The 22,078-nt window shown below is 38.4% G+C and overlaps 2 protein-coding genes across 4 annotated transcripts; one reads left to right on the plus strand and one right to left on the minus strand.

Annotated features, from left to right (window-relative positions):
• Nucleotides 1-14,388: 14,388 nt before the first annotated feature.
• Nucleotides 14,389-17,819, plus strand: LOC108468291 (bifunctional nitrilase/nitrile hydratase NIT4A). The gene is made up of 4 exons (XM_017769209.2): nucleotides 14,389-14,876; nucleotides 14,985-15,278; nucleotides 15,915-16,196; nucleotides 17,355-17,819. The coding sequence occupies exons 1-4, from the start codon at nucleotides 14,558-14,560 to the stop codon at nucleotides 17,510-17,512; spliced, it is 1,053 nt and encodes a 350-aa protein (XP_017624698.1). The 5' UTR covers nucleotides 14,389-14,557; the 3' UTR covers nucleotides 17,513-17,819.
• A 662-nt stretch (nucleotides 17,820-18,481) lies between these two features.
• LOC108469613 (uncharacterized protein At5g41620-like) lies at nucleotides 18,482-21,695 on the minus strand. 3 transcript variants are annotated; one of them, XM_017770546.2, is made up of 3 exons: nucleotides 20,717-21,695; nucleotides 20,511-20,633; nucleotides 18,482-20,096 (listed from the first exon to the last, which is right to left on the minus strand). In XM_017770546.2, exons 1-3 carry the CDS (start codon nucleotides 21,128-21,130, stop codon nucleotides 18,717-18,719), a joined length of 1,917 nt encoding a protein of 638 aa, XP_017626035.1. In that variant the 5' UTR covers nucleotides 21,131-21,695; the 3' UTR covers nucleotides 18,482-18,716. The 3 variants fall into 3 exon arrangements, with proteins under 3 accessions (XP_017626035.1, XP_017626044.1, XP_052886570.1); XM_017770555.2 differs by having other exon boundaries at nucleotides 20,511-20,630; nucleotides 20,717-21,689; XM_053030610.1 differs by lacking the exons at nucleotides 20,511-20,633; nucleotides 20,717-21,695 and adding an exon at nucleotides 20,193-20,428.
• Between the last annotated feature and the right edge of the window lie 383 nt (nucleotides 21,696-22,078).

The raw sequence follows: 22,078 nt of genomic DNA on the forward strand, positions 1-22,078 counted from the left end.
TTGGGCGTTACGAGGGTGCTAACCCTTCCTCGTACGTAACCGACTCCAGAATCTATTTTCTCGACTTTCGTAGACCAAAATTAATGTTTTAAAACAAAACATTTTATAAGGTGATCCAATCACACCTAAAAAGATTGGTGGCGACTCCCGTTTTCGTTTTTCTTAAAGTGGATTCCCATTTTCCAAAACTCGATTTTAAAAATGGTCTCGACAGCTTAGCGACTCCGCTGGGGACTAATAAGAGAGTCAAGCCGTGTAATTGATTATCTCTTGTCTTAATGTCGGAAATTAAAAAATTTTAAAATTTAATCCTCTTTGCATTACATGTGTTTGTATTATTGCATGTGTTGCTATATTTTGATACGCATTGCATTTGCATGACCGTTGTGGTCACACCCTTAAGTGGGAGTGAGAAGCTACGCCTTCGTGAGGTTTTCGCCTCCGTGCAAGATAGTGGATCACTTTCGGGATACATCCATACCTATGGTTTCGTGAGATTTTCATCTCCGTGTAGCCATGGGGAAATGTATTCCCCTGAACTGAACTCGATTCAAATGAGCCTATAATGGGTGAGGATCGAGGAATCTGCTGGTTCGAGTACCTCAAACTTTAGAAACAAACCACATATAGAAAAACCGTAAGAGCCCAACTTAGTTAGAGTTAAACTTTAGATATTACCCTTATAAATTATCGTTGAGATTTATTGATATCATGTGATACTGACTATTTCTTTTCTTTTGTTTGCATGTCATTTTGCATTTACAAAGGTATCGATTCACGATCAGTTTCTAAGTTAGGAAGTTTTATTATGGAGAACGGACTTCTTGATAGAGTAGAGGGCAACACTGATGTTCATAGATGGTCAGAGCAAACTCAACTAGAAAAGGGAGACAGTATAACTATGAGATATATGTCAGAGCTGTCAGATTATACTCGTATTAGTGTCACACAGAATAATCTCCAAGAGCTTAAGGAAATTTGGGATCAGTGGGGCAATGAGACCAAGTAGTTATTCTACGATAATTACGGAGATTTACCTTACTTGCTTGATATTCAGGTAGATGAGCACTTGTTCCGAGCCCTTGCTCAGTTTTGAAACTCGGCGTATAGTTGTTTCACTTTTGGGGAAGTAGATTTGGTACTTACCGTGGAGGAGTACACTGCCTTACTTCATTGTCCCAAGTTTCAGAGTGATAGGATCTATTCTCAAGCTGCTTGTGTTCCTACCTTTTGGAAGAAATTAATGACCATTACGGGAATGAGCGAGCAGTGGATCACGGCCAGAATTAAAAAAAAGGGTGAGTGTAAGTGCATTTCATGGGACGCTTTGAAAGATCTGATTTTGACACACCCTGATGAGACGAAGAAGGTAGACGTTTTTGCCTTAAGTTTGTATGGACTGATGGTTTTCCCTAGGGCTTTGGGATATGCGGATGAGGCAATCACGGATCTTTTTCATCGACTCAGTAAAAGGGTCACTTCCATCCCTGCGATTTTGGCGGAGACATTCAGGTCCTTAGGTGCATATAGGAGGGCTGGTGCAGGCAGGTTTATAGGGTGTGCTCAGTTACTTTTGGCTTAGCTCTATAGTCACTTCCGATTGATTCATGGGATTGTTTGTCGGGTTTTCTTTGAGAACTACTCCCCGTTGAAAGATATAATAGCCTCATCTAGAAAAGTGGATGTGTCGGAAGAGAATTGGATAGCATTACTTCGGAATCTTCAATCGGAGGATGTTGAGTGGAGAGCTCCATGGATGGTTCCTGGTGAGATACTTTATCGATGCGGAAGCTTTGATTGGGTTCTCCTGTTGGGAATTTGGGGTGCCATTGGTTATGCCCCTTTGCTCGTGCTAAGGCAGCATGGATTGAGACAGTTCGTACCAGCGACTCATAGGTTGGCTCAAAGTGAGTTTGTATACAGAGGAGCCGATTACAAGAGGAAGGTTAGTGAGGTTTCTAGTACTTGACACAAGACTTGTCGGTTGAAGGGAGTAGCCATTAATCCTACTTCGATACCGGAATATGTCGAGTGGAGGAGTAGAAGGATTAACGATAATGTCCCTATGAAAAAAATGGAGGAAGTTCGACCAATGGAGGAATATCTACAAGTGATACCCTCGGAGCTTGATATCATGAAGCAAGAATTTAAGAGAAAGAATTTTGAACTTGAAAAGAAGATAGAAAAGCTTGAGGAGGAGAAAATGTACCTGAGTCTAAATGTTGACCTGCAAAAGAAGGAGGTTGAAAAAGTTAGGAAGGAAAAAAGAAAGGTTGAGGAAGACCGAGATGATTTAAAAGAGGAGTATAAGAAGGCACAAGTATCTTTAAAGCTAGTGGGGTTAAGAAGGTCTTCGGAACAGTGGCAGAAAGAAGTTCAAGTGGAAAAAGCTAGAGCCGAGTATTGGGAGAGGAAGTTCCAAGAGATGCGGTCGCAGAATTTGGCATTAGAAAAAGAAAATCAAGGTTTAAAGACTAAAGTAACTGAGCTTGGAAGATCCCTTCGTTGGCATCAAAACCATGATCCTATGATCGAGTTAAAGGAGTTAAAAAGTAAGGTTGAAGATTTGGAAGTGGCATTGCATGATGGTGAACTTCAGATTGAGTAGCTCGAGGCGCAAGAAGATTGTATAAAAGAAGAGCTCCATCAAGTTAAAGGTCAAGTCGAGAGCAGGATTACGTTATTGGGAGGCTATAGCCCGGATCGAGAGATTCTGAATATGTTCGAGACTTAGCGATGCTGTGATGCGTTGAGTATGATGTATAAGTCAGCGTCTGATAAAGGTCGAGAGTTAGCCCTTTTATTAGATAAAGTTAGAACTTTGGGCATTAGGGCAAAGGCGTATATGTAATCCATTTGTATGTAAAGATATTATTTTTCTAAATAAAGTTTTCTAAATGAGATTGAATCGAGATCGATGCCTTTTTGCATTCATGCATTTGCATTACATCACATCATATGCATTCAAAGTTATAGAAAGACCTTAATTAGTTAAAGTTTACTTACAGAGAGGTAGAAAAGAAAATCTGGAAATCACACATCCTTGCGGCACTCGCACTAAAACTAAGAGTATGGATCAAAGGTTCGAACAATTGCAAAAGGATATGCAAGACCAATTGCAAGAGAAGTTGGCCAAAATACAGAATGACGTGAGGGAGCAAATGCTAGAGGCTCAGAGGAATATGATGGCTGAAATGGCTCAGCTGCTAAGGGCTACTGATAAAGGGAAAGCCCCCGTGGCTATCACTGGTGAGGAGAGTGAGGATCATCCTCCGGGTTTCACTCTGCCTCATGTACCACTGCAAACCGAAGCACCTCCTAGAAGGCCGTCTGTCACTGTGAGGCCTCAACATGGGCCGGTTAATGTTGGAATCCCAGTGAATTTCCTATCTGGGTCGAGAAATAATTTGGGCGATAGCCTGATCAACCCTATCACTCCTGATCTGGATATGATGGAGAGGGAAAGAATGGCAACTGAATCCTCAAAACAGTTGGAGGATCGTTGCAAGTGGTTGGAGGAGAAGTTTAGGGTTTTGGAAGGCGTTGGCAATCATCATATTGATACCAAAGACTTAAGTTTGGTCTTAGACTTGGTGCTTCCTCACAAATTTAAGATGCCGGAGTTTGAAAAGTACAACGGGACTACTTGCCCAGAGGCACACATAACAATATTTTGTAGGAGAATGACTGGGTATGTGAACAATGATCAACTATTGATCCATTGTTTTCAAGATAGCTTAGTAGGAGCAGCGGCTAGGTGGTACAATCAGTTGAGCCGTGCAAGAATCGGTTCATAGAGAGATCTTGAACAAGCCTTCATACAACAGTACAGCCGTGTGACTGATATGACGTCGGACAGGATCACGCTTCAAAACATGGAGAAAAAGCCTAATGAAAGTTTTAGGCAATACGCACAATAATGGAGGGAAATAGCAATGCAAGTACAACCACCACTGTTAGAAAAGGAGACTACTATGTTGTTTATCAACACTTTAAAAGCGCCGTTCATCACTCACATGATTGGAAGCACCATGAAAAGTTTCACGGATATAGTTATGGCAGGAGAGATGATTGAGAACGCCATAAGGGGCGGTAAAATTGAGGGAGAAACGGCTAAAAGATCGGCCCCAAGGAGAAAGGACAACGAGGTGAATAACATGAATAGTTTCAACTCTAGGGCAATCACAGTTGGTCAACCCAAAGCAGCTGCGGTCGAGCAACAAAGTACTCAAAGACAGGAATCGGGCACAAGACAGAATTCGGAAAGAATGCAATTCACGCCTATCCCTGTGACATATCGTGAGCTTTATCAAAGCTTATACGATGCACATACCATTGCTCCATTTCACTTGAAACCGCTACAGCCACCGTACCTCAAATGGTATGATGCAAATGCTAAATGCGAATATCATGCGGGAATACCGGGGCATTCGATTGAAAATTGCACGGGATTCAAGAAGGCCATGGAGAGGCTTAATAAGATGGGGGTTGTGAAATTCAACAGTACCCATAATGCTGAAAATCCGTTACCAGATCATGGCAATCAATGAGTGAATGCCATTGATGAAACTAGAGAAAGAAGAATCAAGGAAGATGTTACTAAGGTGAAAACACCCATGAAAGTAATATGGGAGGAGATGGTGAAGAGAGGTATGTTGACCTCTGAAAAAGGTAGAGAAAGAATGGGGAACTATTGTGAATTCCATGGAGAGGTGGGTCATATGATCCAAAATTGTGAAGAGTTCAAGGCCATAGTACAAGGCTTTATGGTTAACAAAGAGCTACAGATTTTTTAGGGTAGTTCTTACAAAAGACAAATATGTGTGCTGGAAAATAAAAGACAAGGAATCAGCCGACCAAGAATTATTATTTCCTTGCCCGGGAATAATGAAGCGGGGGTGCAAACCGCGCTCAAGGTCGTCATCCATAAACCTACTCTTTTCCCTTACAAGGATGACAAGAGGGTACCATGGAGCTATGACTGTAGTGTAACAGTACCTGAGGGGGAGAGTATAGCCAGTGCGTCTAGGGGCGTGCAAAATGAAGGTTCCCATACACGAAGTGGGAAGCGTTATGATGAGGGGGCATCAGAGTGGAACCCACGAAAACAAAGGATGTTGACATTGAGAAGAAGAAAGAGGTTGAAGTGCCTGTCAAGGAGCAGGTAAAGGAGGAGGAGGCTAAGGAGTTTCTAAAGTTTCTTAAGCATAGTGAGTATAGTGTGGTCCAGCAGTTGCGTAGGCAGTCAGCACGTATATCAGTATTAGCCCTACTTTTGAGTTCTGAGGTGCATCAGGATGCATTGTTGAAGGTATTTAACGAAACATATGTCACCTACGACATATCCGTTAACAAGTTGGACCGGTTGGTGAATAACATCAGTGCTGACAATTTCATCTACTTCAATGATGATGAAATTCCACCTGGGGACATAGGGTCAACCAAGGCCTTGCACATCACTACTCGGTGCAAGGGATACACGCTTCCAAGTATACTCGTTGATAACGGGTCAGCTTTGAACGTCCTTCCATTATCTACATTGAACAGATTACTCATTGACAGCTCGCATGTGAAAACATGTTACAATGTGGTAAGAGCCTTCGATGGAATCGAAAGGAAAGTGATGGGACGAATTGACATCCCTTTGGAAATTGGGCCAAATACATATGAAGTTGATTTCTTGGTGATGGATATCAAGTCCTCCTATAATTGTTTATTGGAGAGACCATGGATACACTTGGCAGGAGTGGTGTCCTCCTCATTGTACCAAAAATTGAAGTTAGTAACAGATGGACGGTTAGTAACCATCAACGCGGAGGAGGACATTATAGTAGTAGTCACTAGTAAGGCCCCTTATGTCGAGGCGAATGAAGAGGCTATTGAGTGTTTTTTCCGCTCTTTAGAAATCATCAATGCAACATTCATTTTGGAAAGAAGTGAGGTATCGGTACCCAAAATGTCTAGAGCCATAAGGATGGTCCTGCAAATAATGATGGGGAAGGGAGCATTGCCAGGAAAAGGACTAGGAAGACTGTTGCAAGGAGGGGTTCAAATCCCAAAATTGATTGAGAAGAAAGATCGCTTTGGTTTGGGCTTCAAGCCAGACCATAAGCACCGGAGGCAAGAGATTGAGAAGCGCCAAGCGAGAAGAAAGACGCGTTTGAACGGAGGAGAAGTAGAGTGGAACCGATAACATTCCCACCTTTATCCAAATCCTTTAAGTCAGGAGGGTTACTAGAAGAAGAAAGTCATCTAATTAATGCTGTATACAATGAGGGATTGGAGCAAGGAAGCCTCGAAGGCATTCGCCCTTACGAACCGGGGAGCTCGCTGAACAATTGGACTGCGGAGGACCTTCCTGTAGTCTTTAGGAATTTTTCAGAGTAATTCTCGAAACATGCTTGTTACTCTATGGCCTAGGAGTAGTAAGATTACGTTTGTGAAAAAGGCTTACAATCATCTATTATTATTTTAATAAAAATAACTTTATTATTAATTTGGACGAATATGGTTTCTTTTTATCAATCAATATTTCGTTAAACTTTTGCAATTATCATTCTTTCATTCATAGCACATAAACAATTATTCTTTCATACCCCCACAGGTCCCTAGATATCAATGATATGAGCACTGATACTGCAACTCCTAATTTCTCTTGCGAGTAAGACATGTGTTTAGAGGAATCTCAGGATTTTGAAGATGTTCAAGATTGTGATGCGTCTCCTAATCTGTTAATAATGGTAAAACAGGAGGAAAAACGAATTATGTCGTATGAGAAAGAGGCAATAGAAAATGTATCCCTAGAGGAAGGGAAGGAGTTGAAAATTGGAACACTGATTACCGAGGACACAAGGCATAGTCTGGTTGAATTGCTTCGGGAGTTCAAGGATATCTTCGCATGGTCATATCAAGATATGCCCGGATTGAGTACCGACATTATAGTACATCGTCTTCCGATAAGACAGGATTGCAAACCAGTCCAACAGAAGTTGCGGAGAATGCGGCCAGACATTGTTCTAAAATAAAAGATGAGATTAAGCGATTCGATCGCGAGATTCTTACAAGAGGTCAAGTACTCCGAATGGGTAGCTAATATTGTGCCGGTCCCTAAGAAGGATGGGAAGGTACGAATGTGCGTTGATTACAGAGATCTGAATAAAGCTAGCCCAAAAGAAAACTTTCCTTTGCCGTACATCGACACTTTGGTAGACAACACGACGGGACATTTGTTGTTTTCCTTTATGGATGGTTTCTCGGGGTACAATCAGATAAAGATGCATCCAGAGAACATGGATAAAACCACTTTCATAACCTTGTGGGGCACTTTTTGCTACAAAGTAATGCTGTTTGGATTGAAGAACGCAGGGGCAACTTACCAGCGGGCCATGGTGAACTTATTTCATGACATGATGCATAAGGACATTGAAGTATATGTTGATGACATGATTGCTAAGTCCCGAATAGAGAAAGAGCATATTGAAGTTTTGAGAAGATTATTCTTGAGGTTGAGGAAGTTTCAGTTGAGGCTCAATCCAGCAAAGTGCACCTTCGGAGCTAGATCGGGAAAGCTATTGGGTTTCGTAGTCAGTGAAAAGGGAATAGAAGTTGATTCAGACAAAGTCAGAGCAATACGAGAATTGCCTCCACCATAAACTCAAAAAGAAGTTCGAGGATTCCTAGAAAGGTTGAATTACATCGCTCGGTTCATTTCACAACTAACTGAGAAATGTGATCCTATCTTTCGCCTTCTCAGAAAGCACCATCAAGGTACTTGGGATGGAGAGTGCCAGATTGTTTTTGAAAAGGTCAAGCAGTATTTGTTGAATGCTCTAGTATTATCTCCACCTAGCCCAGATAAACCGTTGATACTGTACTTGTCAGTGTTCAGTAATTCTATGGGATGTGTGCTTGGTTAGTATGACGAGTCAGGGAAAAATGAGAAGGTAATTTATTATCTCAGTAAGAAATTCACTAACTGTGAAATGAGATATCCACTAATTGAAAAGTTGTGCTGTGCGCTGATTTGGATAACTCGGAGATTAAGACAGTACATGCTATACCATACCACTTGGCTCATCTCAAAGCTTGATCCATTGAAATACATGATAGAGCCAACGGCTCTAAATGGGAGAATGGCGAGATGGCAAATTTTGTTTTCAGAGTTTGATACAGTCTATATAAGTCAGAAGGCTATAAAAGGAAGTGCGGTAGCAGACTTCTTGGCCAGTAGGGCTCTAGAGGATTATGAGCCATTGAACTTTGATTTTCCAAATGAGGAGTTAATGTGTATAGCAATGACCGAAGATTTTCCTTGGAAGCTAAATTTTTATGGAGCTTCTAATGCAGTCGGAAATGGAATTGGGGCAGTCTTGGTATCCCTAAATGGCGATCATTACCCGTTTACGTGCAAGTTAGACTTTGATTGCATGAATAATATGGCTGAGTATGAAGCATGCATCATGGGACTTCAAACAGCTACAGAGCGAGGTATAAAAACCCTAGAAGTAATAGAGATTCTGCGTTGGTAGTTTATTAGCTTAGAGGTGAATGGGAGACAAGGGACCCTAAATTGATCAATTATCGAAAGGTCGTTTTGGGATTACTTGTGGAGTTCAATGACATCACCTTCAATTATCTCCCACGAGACGAAAATCAGATGGCAGATGCTTTAGCAACCTTAGCCTCAATGATTAAGGCGAATAAAGAGGAAGAGATGAGACCAATTCAAATGAGTATCTACGAGGCTCCAGCTCATTGTTGTAACATTAAAAAGGAAGGAAATAATGATAACCCCTGGTATCAGGATATATTACGATATATAAGATATCGTAAATACCCTGAACAGGCCAATGAAAATGACAAACGAACTTTGAGAAGGTTAGCTTGCGACTATGTCTTGGACGAGGATATCCTGTACAAGAGAAGGAAAGACCAAGTACTTTTGAGATGTGTCGATGCTGTGGAAGCTAAGCTAATTTTAGAAGAAGTTCATGAAGGTGTATGTGGGACGCATGCAAATGGGTTCACGAATGACAAGGCAAATCATGAGGTTTGGCTATTATTGGGCCACTATGGAAAGGAACTTTATCAACTATACCAAGAAATACCATAAGTGTCAGATTTATGGAGACAAAATTCATATACCACCTTCATCTTTGCATGTTATGACTTCTCCATGGTCCTTCTCCATGTGGGGGATGGATGTCATTGGACCAATATCACCGAAAGCTTCGAATAGACATCGGTTTATCTTCGTGGTAATTGACTACTTTACAAAATGGGTAGAAGCCGCTTCTTATGCGAATGTTACTAAGTCAACTGTGAGTCGATTCTTAAAGAAGAAAATCATTTGTCGGTATGGAATGTCTGAGAAGATCATATCCGACAATGCATGAACTTGAACAACAAAACGATAGCAGAGGTTTGCGACCAGTTCAAGATCAAGCATCACAATTCTTCTCCCTATCGTCTAAAAATGAATGGGGCGGTGGAGGCCGCCAACAAGAACATTAAGAAAATAGTGGGGAAGATGACTGAGACCTATAGAGATTGGCATGAGAAGTTACCGTTTGCACTCCTGGCCTATCGAACATCTGTCAGAACCTCTACTGGGGCAACCCCATTCTCGTTAGTTTATGGGATAGAAGCAGTGTTACCTATTGAAGTAGAAATACCTTCTCTTCGAATTTTGACAGAGATAAGTTTAGATGAAGCTGAATGGGTTCAATCCTGATATGACCAGTTGAACTTGATTGAGGAAAAGAGGCTAAGAGCCATTCGACATGGGCAGATGTATCAAAAGCAAATGATGTGAACTTATGATAAGAAAGTTCGACCAACAGAATTCCACGGGGGAGACCTTGTACTGAAAAAGATCCTTCCTATTCAAAAAGACTTTAAGGGAAATGGATGCCGAATTGGGAGGGGCCGTATGTCGTGAAGAAAGCTTTCTCTGGCGGTGCATTGACCTTAACGGAAATGGATGAGAAAAGTTTACCCAACCCAGTGAACTTAGACTCAGTTAAAAAATACTTTATGTAAAGGAGAAGAGAATCCAAGGTGAAAACTCGCAAAGGGCACTCTAGGGTTTCAAAAAAAAAAGAAAGAAGAGGAAAAAAGAGAAAAATGGAGAGGCCATAGTGAAAACCCGCAAAAGGCTCCTTGTGACCAAAGGGGTTTTGAGTTGAAAACCTGAAAGGGCGACTCAAATTTTGAAGCATCCGGTAATCTTGCTCAACAAAGAACGAAGAACGTTACATACTGGGGCATCGACAGAGTACTTTGAATCTTCTAAACATATGCCTTCATGAAGTTGATGTATAAGCGCTCAAGCGGCGATATCTAGGGCATCTAATTTTTGGCCTGTTTGCTATCTTTAGATTTTTTGTCTCTCTTTTCAAAGATAGGCTTTCAGATTAATTTCCTTTGTATCTTTTTCGATAATTCATTCAAATCCAATTATTCTTAGAGATTTATTTATCTTCCATTATTCTTTAAGTATGTTGCATTGAAATAATGATAGATGAACTAAATATATTCACAAACGAAGTTTTGAGCATTACTCTGGAATTTCTAGGTAATACAAGAAACTAAAACAGGACAATTGTTCGAGAAATTCACATAAGTAAGGGATGAATGAACTCGAGGAATTTCTTTCTTCCAGATCAAAAGGAAAATGGACAAAACCAACGATTCAATTCTAAGGAAAGATTATCTTACAGACATCCTCAGTGGATCGTAGCATTTGAGGAAGGGTACAGGCCTACAGGCTAAGCAAGAATAATACTTTGAGAAAAGAAAAGACAAATGAAGGAATGAGTGGTGACGTCTAGGATAGGGGTCATGTTCACAACATTTTGCATCATAACATGTTTAATTAGGAACATTCGACTTACTTCGATCATAGCATCCTAATTATCAGGCATAATCATTCTACAGGTTGTCAAAGACGACGCGCCTTAATCCCTTAAGCAGTAGGGTAATCGAACGCAGCATAGCAGATCTTGCTGAAGCAAGATCCAAGATGGTTTGGCATCCTTGTGCTTACAAGGAACAAATCGAAAACATAGCTGATTTGGCTTTCACGTGCTTACGATGAAGAAAATCTAAGATGATTTGGCATCTCTGTATTGTCAGAGAACAAATCGAAGTTTGTCATCTCCATATTAGACGGAGAGCAGACACATAGCAGGTCTGGCCTTCATGTGTTTATACTGAAGCAGATCCAAGATGATTTGGCATCCTTGTGTTTATAAGGAACAAATCGAAATCATAGCTGATTTGGCTTTCACGTGCTTACGATGAAACAAATCTAAGATGATTTGGCATCTCTGTATTGTCAGAGAACAAATCAAAGTTTGGCGTCTCCATATTCGACGGAGGGCAGACACATAGCAGATCTAACCTTCAGATGATTAGACTGAAGCAAATCCAAGATGGTTTGGTATCCTTGTGCTTACAAGGAGCAAATCGAAGGTATAGCTGATTTGGTTTTCGCGTGCTTAGCTGAAGCAAATCTAAGATGATTTGGCATCTCTGTATTGTTAGAGAACAAATCGAAGAAGCAGATTTGGCGTCTCTATGTTCGGCAGAGAGCAGATCGAAGATATCAACATGACAGTCATAAGTTTACAAGAAGCAGATTGAAGACCATGATTTGATAAGACCGGTCAAATTTGGTCTTTCTAAATCTTTGCTCGATTCCCGTCACACAACAATGAGCAAAGAAGGGCAGCTGTAGTAGCCCAAATTTGACCGGGCTTAAACAGAAGAAAATAAATGGGTAAATAAATATTAATTTATTAAGAGTCCATTTACAAAGCACCAAAATACAACAGAGCCCAAACATTTAATCCGGTCGCTACCCATGTACCCATTCACATCCAAAGCCCAATATTTAAACACTACTGACCCAAACTCTTAGAGGCCCAAAATTTAGAAGCATTCGGCTAGGGTTAGAAACCCTAGCCCTCTTCTCGCGCCGCAAGCACCAAACGAAGGTCCCCCTCATATCCGGAGATCTTGTGATTACCTGCAAAAAAGGAAGAGAAAATTGCAAAGGAAAGAAGCAAAACACGGCAAGAAATAGGAAAGATTTTCATACCAAATTTGTATTGGTTAACAGTGGCTATAAAGCCCGGATCTAAATATTGCAAAAGGAGGGATTTTTTTTTTTTTGGTTTTAAACACACATGTACAAACAGTATAGAAGAAATAAAAACTCACGGCAGATTCAAAAGTTTTGTTTTTTTTTCATTCTCTATTATTTCCTCCTGTTTTTTATTTTATTTTTATATATACATCTGTTTTTAATATAACAGACAATCCAAAAACAGATTTGAAAATCAAAGGGAAAACAGTTCACTTTTTTTAAGTTGTAATATACAAAAATACTTTTTAAAATAAAGAGGAGAAGTACTACCTGTGTTTCGACTGCAAGAGGAAGGATTTTTGGCCTTCCGATCACCGTGCACGGCGGCGTGTGGGCGCGTGGAGCGGTGGCCATCGGCCGTTGTTAGAACTCAGGCCAGAGGATTGGAGAGAGGGTTTCAGAGTCTTTTTTGGTTTTTTTTTTAACGGGGTGTTAGAAATGAAATTTAAAATTAAAATTTAACTTATATAGGGCCGAGATCCGACCGATCGACCGGAGGGTCCGCGTGTTTTAAGAAAATGGGATATTTATCCCTTTAGTCCTTTCGTCTTTTTCATCTTTTAAATTAAATTTATTGCAATTTTTAATTTTTGCCCACTATTTTTATTTTGGTTTCAATTTGATCCCTGACCCTTTTAAACACAGAATTAAAACGCTGCCGTTTTGGGAATAGAGCATTTTGCCCAATGAGTCCCTTTCGATTTACGTGTGTTTTAATTAGGACCTTAATTCAGCTTTTTTTTTAAATTCGCCCCGTAATTTTATTGAACTTCAAATCTAACCCTATATATTTATTTTTATTATTATTATATATATATGTTTTTTATATTGTTATTTGTTTTATTTTTTAACCTTATTTTCATATTATATATTATATAAGTATTTTATTATATATTATTTATATTATTATTATTTAGTATATATTATTTTTCTAAATTGTTATTATTTATATATATTATATATTATTTTTTTACATCTACTTTTATATTATATATTATAATTATTGTATTAAATCTTTTATATATTATTATATCATTTATACATTAAATGCTAGTCTCATAATATTATTAGGTGTTGTTTGTTTGATATATGTTACTACATTATTATTTTTTATATATTATCACATTTGTTTTGTATATTTATACGTCAAATTGTATATCATGCATCATTTTTATTATTAATATGTTTAAATATATGTTGAATTACATGTTTATGTGTTTTACCAATTCTTCTTAAATATATATTGTGTTTTATGTATATTTTACTTATTTAAAATTTGCCATGTTTTATTTCTTATATATATGTTAGTTAATGTATGATATTTATGCTATTGTGCTTTTGTTTACCTATCATTATAACATGTTATCTTGTATGTTATGTTAATATGCTCCTTCATGCATCGATTTTAAAAACGAGACTTTAAAGTTTTCAAAAATAAAGGTAATACTTGGTGTTTGGAAATTTCAAGAAAAGTAGTGTCCTAACTTATTGGGTTGCAACTTTTCTCGTTGAGTTCGAATAGTCAAGCACCCTTCTAAGTTTTTAAGGTTTTCTAAGTGCAAGCAACTGTCTCTGAATTTCAAGGCGTTGTGTCCTAACTTACTGGATATGGCGTTTCGTTGTTTCGAGATAGGGATTTCCAACAAGGCTAACTTAGTGTCAGATATCTTAAAAATATTGTGTCCTAACTTATTGGATGTAATATTTTGATTTATTTGATACAAGTGAACCCTAATTTTCAAAATAAAAAATACTAAAAGAGGATTGCATCTTAAAATTTTTAAATTTCCGACATTAAAGACACTTGATAATCAATTAGGTACCAATTTTTGGGCGTTACGAGGGTGCTAACCCTTCCTCGTACGTAACCGACTCCAGAATCCGTTTTCTCGACTTTCGTAGACCAAAATTAATGTTTTAAAACAAAACATTTTATAAGGTGATCCAATCACACCTAAAAAGATTGGTGGCGACTCCCGTTTTCGTTTTTCTTAAAGTCGATTCTCATTTTCCAAAACTCGATTTTAAAAATGGTCTCGACAAACCACATTAATAAAAAAAAAACATTTTATGTTTCTAACAGTAAAGATAAACAGTCTCAAACTTCACTTTTCAAACTCAATAGTGAAGTGGCCTAAAATGTAAAAATATTGTGAATTATATCAATAAAAAAAAAGGTGTAGTTGGTATTGGAAATTTAGTTGAAAAGGATGAAATTGTTGAAGCATGAAAACTGAAAACCAGAAGAGCAAATTTGATTAAAATAGAAAAATACAGCAAGTAGTCTAGAAATCTCTGGTTAACCCAAAACGCCTAAAACCTTTTCAAACTAAAACTCAAATTTACTTCCACATACCAGTATGCAACCTTCTCCCCTACCACACAATCTCAAATCCCAATCCTACTATGTCAATAGTCCCAGCCCCACAACCCGATGGACCTCTCTTCGCCGAGGTCGACATGGGTGGCGATGCCTCCTTCCCCACCGTCCGAGCTACCGTGGTCCAAGCTTCTACCATTTTCTATGACACCCCCGCTACTTTAGACAAAGCGGAGAGGTTGTTGGCTGAAGCCGCCGGATATGGGTCTCAGCTAGTGGTGTTCCCTGAAGCGTTTATCGGCGGATATCCACGCGGCTCCAACTTCGGCGTTACCATTGGGAACCGCACTGCTAAAGGGAAGGAAGAGTTCCGGAAATATCACGCTTCAGCCATTGATGTTCCTGGTTTGTATTTATCAAGCTTTTTAAAATTTTGTTTCTGATCATTTCTGTCAGATTTTGGATAATATATTTTGGGTTAATAATGCCACTTTCTGTTACTGTTTGCTGCAGGTCCTGAAATCGAGCGTTTGGCGGCCATGGCTGGAAAGTATAAGGTTTACTTGGTGATGGGTGTGATAGAGAGAGATGGATACACTCTATATTGTACGGTGGTGTTTTTCGATTCTCAAGGTCGGTTCCTGGGGAAGCACCGCAAGATCATGCCGACGGCATTGGAGCGCATAATTTGGGGGTTTGGAGATGGATCCACGATTACGGTTTTCGAGACTCCCATCGGGAAAGTAGGGGCTGCCATTTGTTGGGAAAATAAAATGCCACTTTTAAGAACAGCAATGTATGCAAAAGGTTCGATTATTTGACCCTTCACCTACATTTTAAGGCTCAAAGTACATAATTTGATTTTGATTGCAAGTAGCGACCTGGTTAGACTAGAAAAAGAACTACTTTTGCTTGAAAGTTGAAAACCCATTTCTTTATCTAATGAATTATTTTATATTTTATTCAAATGTAAACATTGATTCCAAAAAAAAAAAAAAGCATGAATAGTGAATTAAGTGATACGGGTTGGATTCACTTGAAATTGTGGAACACCATTGGGGCCAAGTACTTCCTGTGCGCTTAGTGCTTTGTCTATTCTCCTTGGTTTATGCTAGCAATAGAAATTTGTGTATTTTCTTAGTAACATAAATGTATTTTATTTTTGTTGTGTTTCTTGTATTTCTTATATCTTGTTTTACTTCCTTTTATGTGATATAGTTGTTTAGTGTTTAATATTATCGAATATGGTCGGCAAGCAGCCATAACTCTTGTAGAATGCATGAGTTGCAGTGTGAGGGTGGTAGATACTTGATCATGTTATTTAGGCCCAAATTAGCCCAAAATAAGTCATTCAACACCGAAGAATTATCTACCTGCAAAAGTTTTATCTACCAAAAGCTTTTTTATTTTTGCAAGGCTTTGAATGTACACATTGGATTGCAGGCATTGAAATATATTGTGCACCAACCGCTGATTCCAGGGATGTGTGGCAAGCATCAATGACCCATATAGCTCTTGAAGGCGGGTGTTTTGTGTTGTCAGCCAACCAGTTCTGTCGGAGGAAAGACTACCCACCTCCTCCAGAATATCTGTTTTCCGGGATAGAAGACGAACTGAATCCAGATTCTGTCGTCTGTGCTGGTGGAAGTGTCATTATATCACCATCTGGAGCTATTCTGGCTGGACCCAATTACGATGGGGAGGCACTTATATCAGCAGATCTAGGTTTGTACAGTAATCCATGATTTAATATCTACTCAACTTCTCTTTCTAACTTGACCAAATCATTGCTGGATTGCATGCAATTGGTTGTTTCAGGGAGAATGTATTTGATTTAGAATCTAGAGAGAATGTCTTAAAAGTTATGAATAAGCATTCAGCATATGGTTATTTTCTCATCAAGATGTTGATGAGAAGTAATATTAATAGTTCAAGATGCTCTTTCTCTTGGACTTGGACTATGGATGATCCCATGTTTCTTTAAAATTCTTGAGACACTTGTTTGTGTCAGAGGGTCCATGGGGAGCTGACCTTCAAAGCAATGTTGATAATAGGTTTTCAATGCAATGATGACTTAACCAAGGTTTTCAAAACCAGACCGGTGGTTGAACTGGTCAGACCACCGGTTCACCAGTCTGACCAGTTCGATTAAAAAATCATTAAAAATAAAAATAAAAAAATAGAAAAAAACTGGTTCAACCACCGGTTCAACTGGTTTTTTAACCCTGTTCAACCAGTCTGTGTCAGTTTGCAGGTCAACCTCTTGTTCTGGACCGATACCTCAATCGGTTCCCGGTGTCCAGTTCCGAAAACCATGATTTAAACACTTGTTCCTGTGTGTATTTGTTTGATTTTGATATGAAATGTGGTGTGCATCGATTGTGTAGAGTTTGACCAGGAATTTAAGTGCTTAAATCATCTTTAACTTGTGAAATGCCTTCGAGGACAAAACCATAAGGTTCAGTGGGCCAAACTAAACAATAGCTTGCGAGTTCGTGCGAATTGTAACATTTGTGTCATGGTCCTAGAAAGAAACCATGAAACCAACATCGATTGTAAACTAAAGCTTGACTTGGGATACAAGTATCCATACTATCTTTAACATGTGTATTTTGTGGACAAAACGTTGAAACTTAGAATGATTGAACCTTTCAGGTTGGAGTGGACCATAATATCATGTCTCAGTTTTTGAATCTGCATGTGCTTGTCTATTTCTCTTTGTTTGCTTGTCAAAGTTCTTGTAGGCAGGATTCCTGTTTCCGACTACTATGTCCCTTGCATGTTTCAACTCCACTGGTTCTGCAAACTTTGATATGAACTTTCTTTATTGATCACTGACTGAAATGGATGATATATATGTATATATGATTAAATGACAAGCAGATATGGGAGAAATTGCACGGGCGAAATTCGATTTCGATGTGGTAGGCCATTATTCAAGACCAGAAGTGCTTAGCTTGATTGTGAGAGACCATCCAGCAAAGCCAGTTACTTTTACATCAGCATCTGAAAAAACTGAAGACGCTCATAAGTTGCTGTGATCTTAAGTTATACGCATTGGGTACCTTGTAATCAGATGAATAAAAGTGTAAAGCCATCTGATGACTGACTGTACCAATTTTAGGGTATTGGAATGCATCTCTCTTTCAACAGATGATCCCTTTGTGCTCGTGTTCATCCATCCCCTCTGTAACTAATGATACAGAACCTTGATTCTGTGAATTTCCCTTCATTTTATGCTGCTACTTTTTACTGTCCATTTTCTTGGTTTGAAAGTTATGTTGGGATTCATTAGCTATTATGTTGTGCATGCCATTAACTAGTGTAAATAAAATTAGTGCTGCTCAATTTTGGTGTTTTCATTATTTATAAACCATGGTGCATCAATAATAAAAATGTCCAGTATTTCACATTTTCACCCCCACTGGTGAAATAATTGGAGGAGGGAAGACCCATTGGGGCCTGGGGTGGAGAATGAAAGATAAAGAGGTGGTGTTAGTTAATCATACAAATTACAAAGGCATGTGAGGTGTTTGGAGTTTTGTCAAATGTATGTTTTTGAGACAAATTTCATTCCACACGATTTGGTAGGATAATGTCACATGGATGATGGTGACTTGTATAAAAAAGAGTACATAAGATACCAACTAACATGTTGGAAATAATTCAGAATAATTATATTAATAGAAGTGTCTCTTTAATTAATTATTTTTAATTTCTTGGGAGTTGAGTTAGTCTTAATCCTCGACTCCGACATTTTCTTATTCTACATTGGAGCTGAATAATTGAGTTGTGGTCGGTCATCATTGTTAGACTTTGGTTTGGTTGTCATAATTTGATCAAATAAATTCATAACACAACGGATAAAACCATGTTCAAAGAACATGGAGAAACAAGACAAAGGAACCCCTTTCCCCATTTCCCCATTTCTCTTTTTGCATAGTGTCAGAGTATGATTCCAATCATCCTGCTGTTGACAAGTGTCACTACTCGCAGATTAGAGACAAGAATTTATGAACCCCATAATTGTTTTATGCTTTATAAATATCCATAAATTCACAAGTTTAATTTACAGTCTCAGCTTTTCCCAAGTTTGGCAAATGATTAAAAACATAAGAAGCAAAAACCAGCTTTTGAATTTCAAGAAAATGCAACAAAGCCATCGGTAATGAAAGCTAAAGAACAAAAAAAATAAAAATAAAAAAAACAAACAAACAAATAAACAAATAACAAGTTTCTTCTATCTTAGCTTGTTGAAGTTCGGCCTTCACTTATTGTACCGATGAGCTTAGGCTTCGAACCATCCCCCTTTGACACCGGCGAGCCTGTCTCGAAATGGCTCCATTGCCTGGTCGGACTAGGAAAACTTTGGATGGGAGCTATTTTATTACTATGTAATATATGATCTCTTAGACTCTTAACTGATCTATATCTTTTAATCTCGTCTTCGTAATCGTGTGCCTGGACTTGCGACGGTGGATTGTATGTCCCATCCCTCTCGAACTTTTCTGGGATTTCGAGTTCAAAATCCCAACCTTTAGAGTTTGAGTTTCCTCTTTCTAAGCAAATACTTCCCCATGAAATCATCTCAGAAAGTGATTTCCTTCCCTTGCTTTCTTTTTCGACCCAAGTTTTCTTCGATCCATCTTCGACATAATCTCTGTAAGCGTAGCTCCATTTGTAGCTCATGTCATTGTTGTCCACGTTTAATTCAATGGAGTGAAGATCACTATCAGCTGAATCATCTCCTTGGCACTCTTCCTCGTTCGTAACATTGATTTTATCTACATCTTTCTCGACTATTTGACAGGATCCAAAATCAATCTCCTTCAAATAAGCTTCGAGCTCTTTGATTCTCTGCAGATTCGGTGAACCATCGCCGTTTTCTTCGTCTAGTTTGTTTCCTAGGTAGGTCTCAAGTTCATTTCTCAACTTTTCGACGACTGCATTCTTCTCCTCGAAATGATATTTAGCTTCAGAGAGCTTCATCTGGACTCGCTCCTCCCGTAATACATCAGCAAACTGAAGCATTTCCCTTTCCTTGTCAATTTCTTCCTTCACTTTAGCTGACTCTCGTTTCAGTTCTTCGACTGTGGCTCGATCTTCTCCAATGCCTCGAGCCAACTCATCGCAGACTTGCTCCAGTATCTCTTTCGCCCTCTTCTCACTCTCGAGGTCCTTCATTGCCTTGGACAGTGATGCTGCCGTATCAGCCAATTCCTTTCCAAGTTTCTTGTTCAATCTCTCAGTTTGCCTCCTGAGTTTCTTCTCCACCTCAAGCTCTTGGGCAATGCACAATACGGCATCACGGATTCTCTCGCGCTCTTTCCTCTTCCAAGTGGCCTTTTCCTCCGCAAAATGCCTCATGAGGTGCTCGATTTCATTGCGGTTGGATCGTTGCTCTTGAACCAATTGATCAACATGGATTCGAGCTCGATCAATTTCAACACGTAATGCTGAGACCAAAGACATGCTCGTCGTATGTTGCTCTTCGAGACCACAAATTCGATTCAAAACTTTAAGTAGTTCTTTAGAAGTGGCTAAGCCATTACTCACATCCTTTAAACGAGCTCTAACTCCAATTATGCATCCACCATGATTTTTGCCTTTAGAATGAGTTTCAATCTGTGCATTGCAAGGCATATCATCAGTACCCAAAATAAATAAAATTACCCAAATATACAAACAAAAACGAACATAGATATCTAAAAAAGCACATACAATTGAAAATGTTTGATCTGCAATAAATTTAAAATTGCAGATTGTGGTGGATAAATCTGGGCAGATGTCATTATCAATGTTTCCCACTTCTATTTTCAACAAAAAGTGAAATTTTAATTCTAAAAAACAATTGCAAAAATATGAATTTCCCCATTGCAAAACCTTAAGAGAAAGAGCCATTTTGAAGAAAACAACAGTAGAACATGCATTTGCCAAGATTTGCAGACAATGACACCAAAAAAGTGCTCTGGTTGAAAGAGAAAAACTGAAGAATTAAAGCCAAAAGTTAGAAAGAAAAAAAGAAAAGAAAGTTATCACCTCCATGAAACTACCACTGCCAACAGGGCCCAAGCTCCCCAACTTATAATCAGTTACTTGAAGCTTTTGAGAAACAATTGAAGCTCTTCTCCTATGAGATTGGACTCTGCCTCCATCCATCTTCTACGAAAAAAAAAAGCAGCCAATAAGATTTTCAGAAGAAATGTTTCAACTGATATAAAGCATGAACAAATTAAAAACCCAACCTCTGAAAAAGGACTATAGGACGGATCAGACAAATTTTGGGCCAAAGTATGAGCCATTTTTGCAACTCTACAAGCTTTTCTCCTCTTATCTTTCTTAGCCAATACTTCCTTAGGTTGTGGGGAAGGGATTGTATTAATCTCCCACAAAGTGGCAGCAAGTTTTCTAGCAGAAACTGAGGCTTCTTTGGTTTGGGCAACAATCTTTGGTGGAAATTCAGCGCTTGCCATTGCTAATGACGGCGACTTCGTTGTAGCCATTATCCATGTGGGAACAGGGGTCGTTGATCCTGCCTTTTTTCCCACCAAAACTGCACGCTTGAATCTGTATTTTTGGATGAAAGATGATGACGATGACGAAGATGGAGAAGAAGATGAACAACCTCGTTTTCTTATCTTACATGGTGTTGTTGCCATGACATTATAGGTTTTATATATTTGATTTTTTTTATTTTTTATTTTGACAAGATTTTGGTCTCAAATTCGATGACCCAATTTCAAAATTTTGAAGTATTTTGGGATACCACTCAAGATCTCATTGAAGATTCGATAGAGAAACCTAAAAATGAAGGTTTTATTTATTTATTGTTTCAAGGAATGGGAAGTTTTTAAAAATGGAATATCAGAAGAGGCAAAAGTGAGGGAAAAGATGAAGGAAGAAAACAGATTAAAGAGAAGGCATGTTTACTTTTTAGGCAAGTCCCTGACCCTCAAAGAGCTTGTTGCCTTGAATTCATCAATTGAAAAAAAAAAAAAAGAAGAAGAAGAAGAAGCAAAGACAGTGACAATCAAATTATGAATCAAGGATTCTTCTTCTTCTTCTTCTTCTGTATTTACAGAAAGGAAGGAATAGTTTTTTTTTTATATAAAAAAAAATCACAAAAAGCGTTTTCAAGAAGTGGGCAGCTGTAAACAACAAATATAATGTCAAAAGATTTGATTAGGAAAAATAATAAAATAGAAAGAAGAAAGGTTTGTTTCTCAAGTGTTCCAAAATGGAGTCATAGTCTCAATATATAGCAATTACAAGCCCCTTCTTTTGCAATTTTTTATATTTCCTTCACAATATTAGATTTTAGTGTTTTATGGATACAATATATTTTATTATATATAAAGGTTAAAGTTTAAAATATTATGCATTTTTTAGTAAATTAATTTTATATATTATTTGTCGATTGAGTCTTTTAACTCAATTTATATTGGTATTATTATCGATACACAAGTACGTGGGTTATGTAAAAGTGAAGGAGAGATTATAAGTAATTCTATGTATTGTATAAAAAATTTAGACTAGGAAGAAAATGTAAAATTTCACTTTAGCCCTTTAAGTCTTACAAGATTTTAATTTAGTAAAAGATAAAATTA

This window comes from Gossypium arboreum, chromosome 7 (genome assembly GCF_025698485.1).
Source record: "Gossypium arboreum isolate Shixiya-1 chromosome 7, ASM2569848v2, whole genome shotgun sequence".
Classification (NCBI taxonomy): domain Eukaryota; kingdom Viridiplantae; phylum Streptophyta; class Magnoliopsida; order Malvales; family Malvaceae; genus Gossypium; species Gossypium arboreum.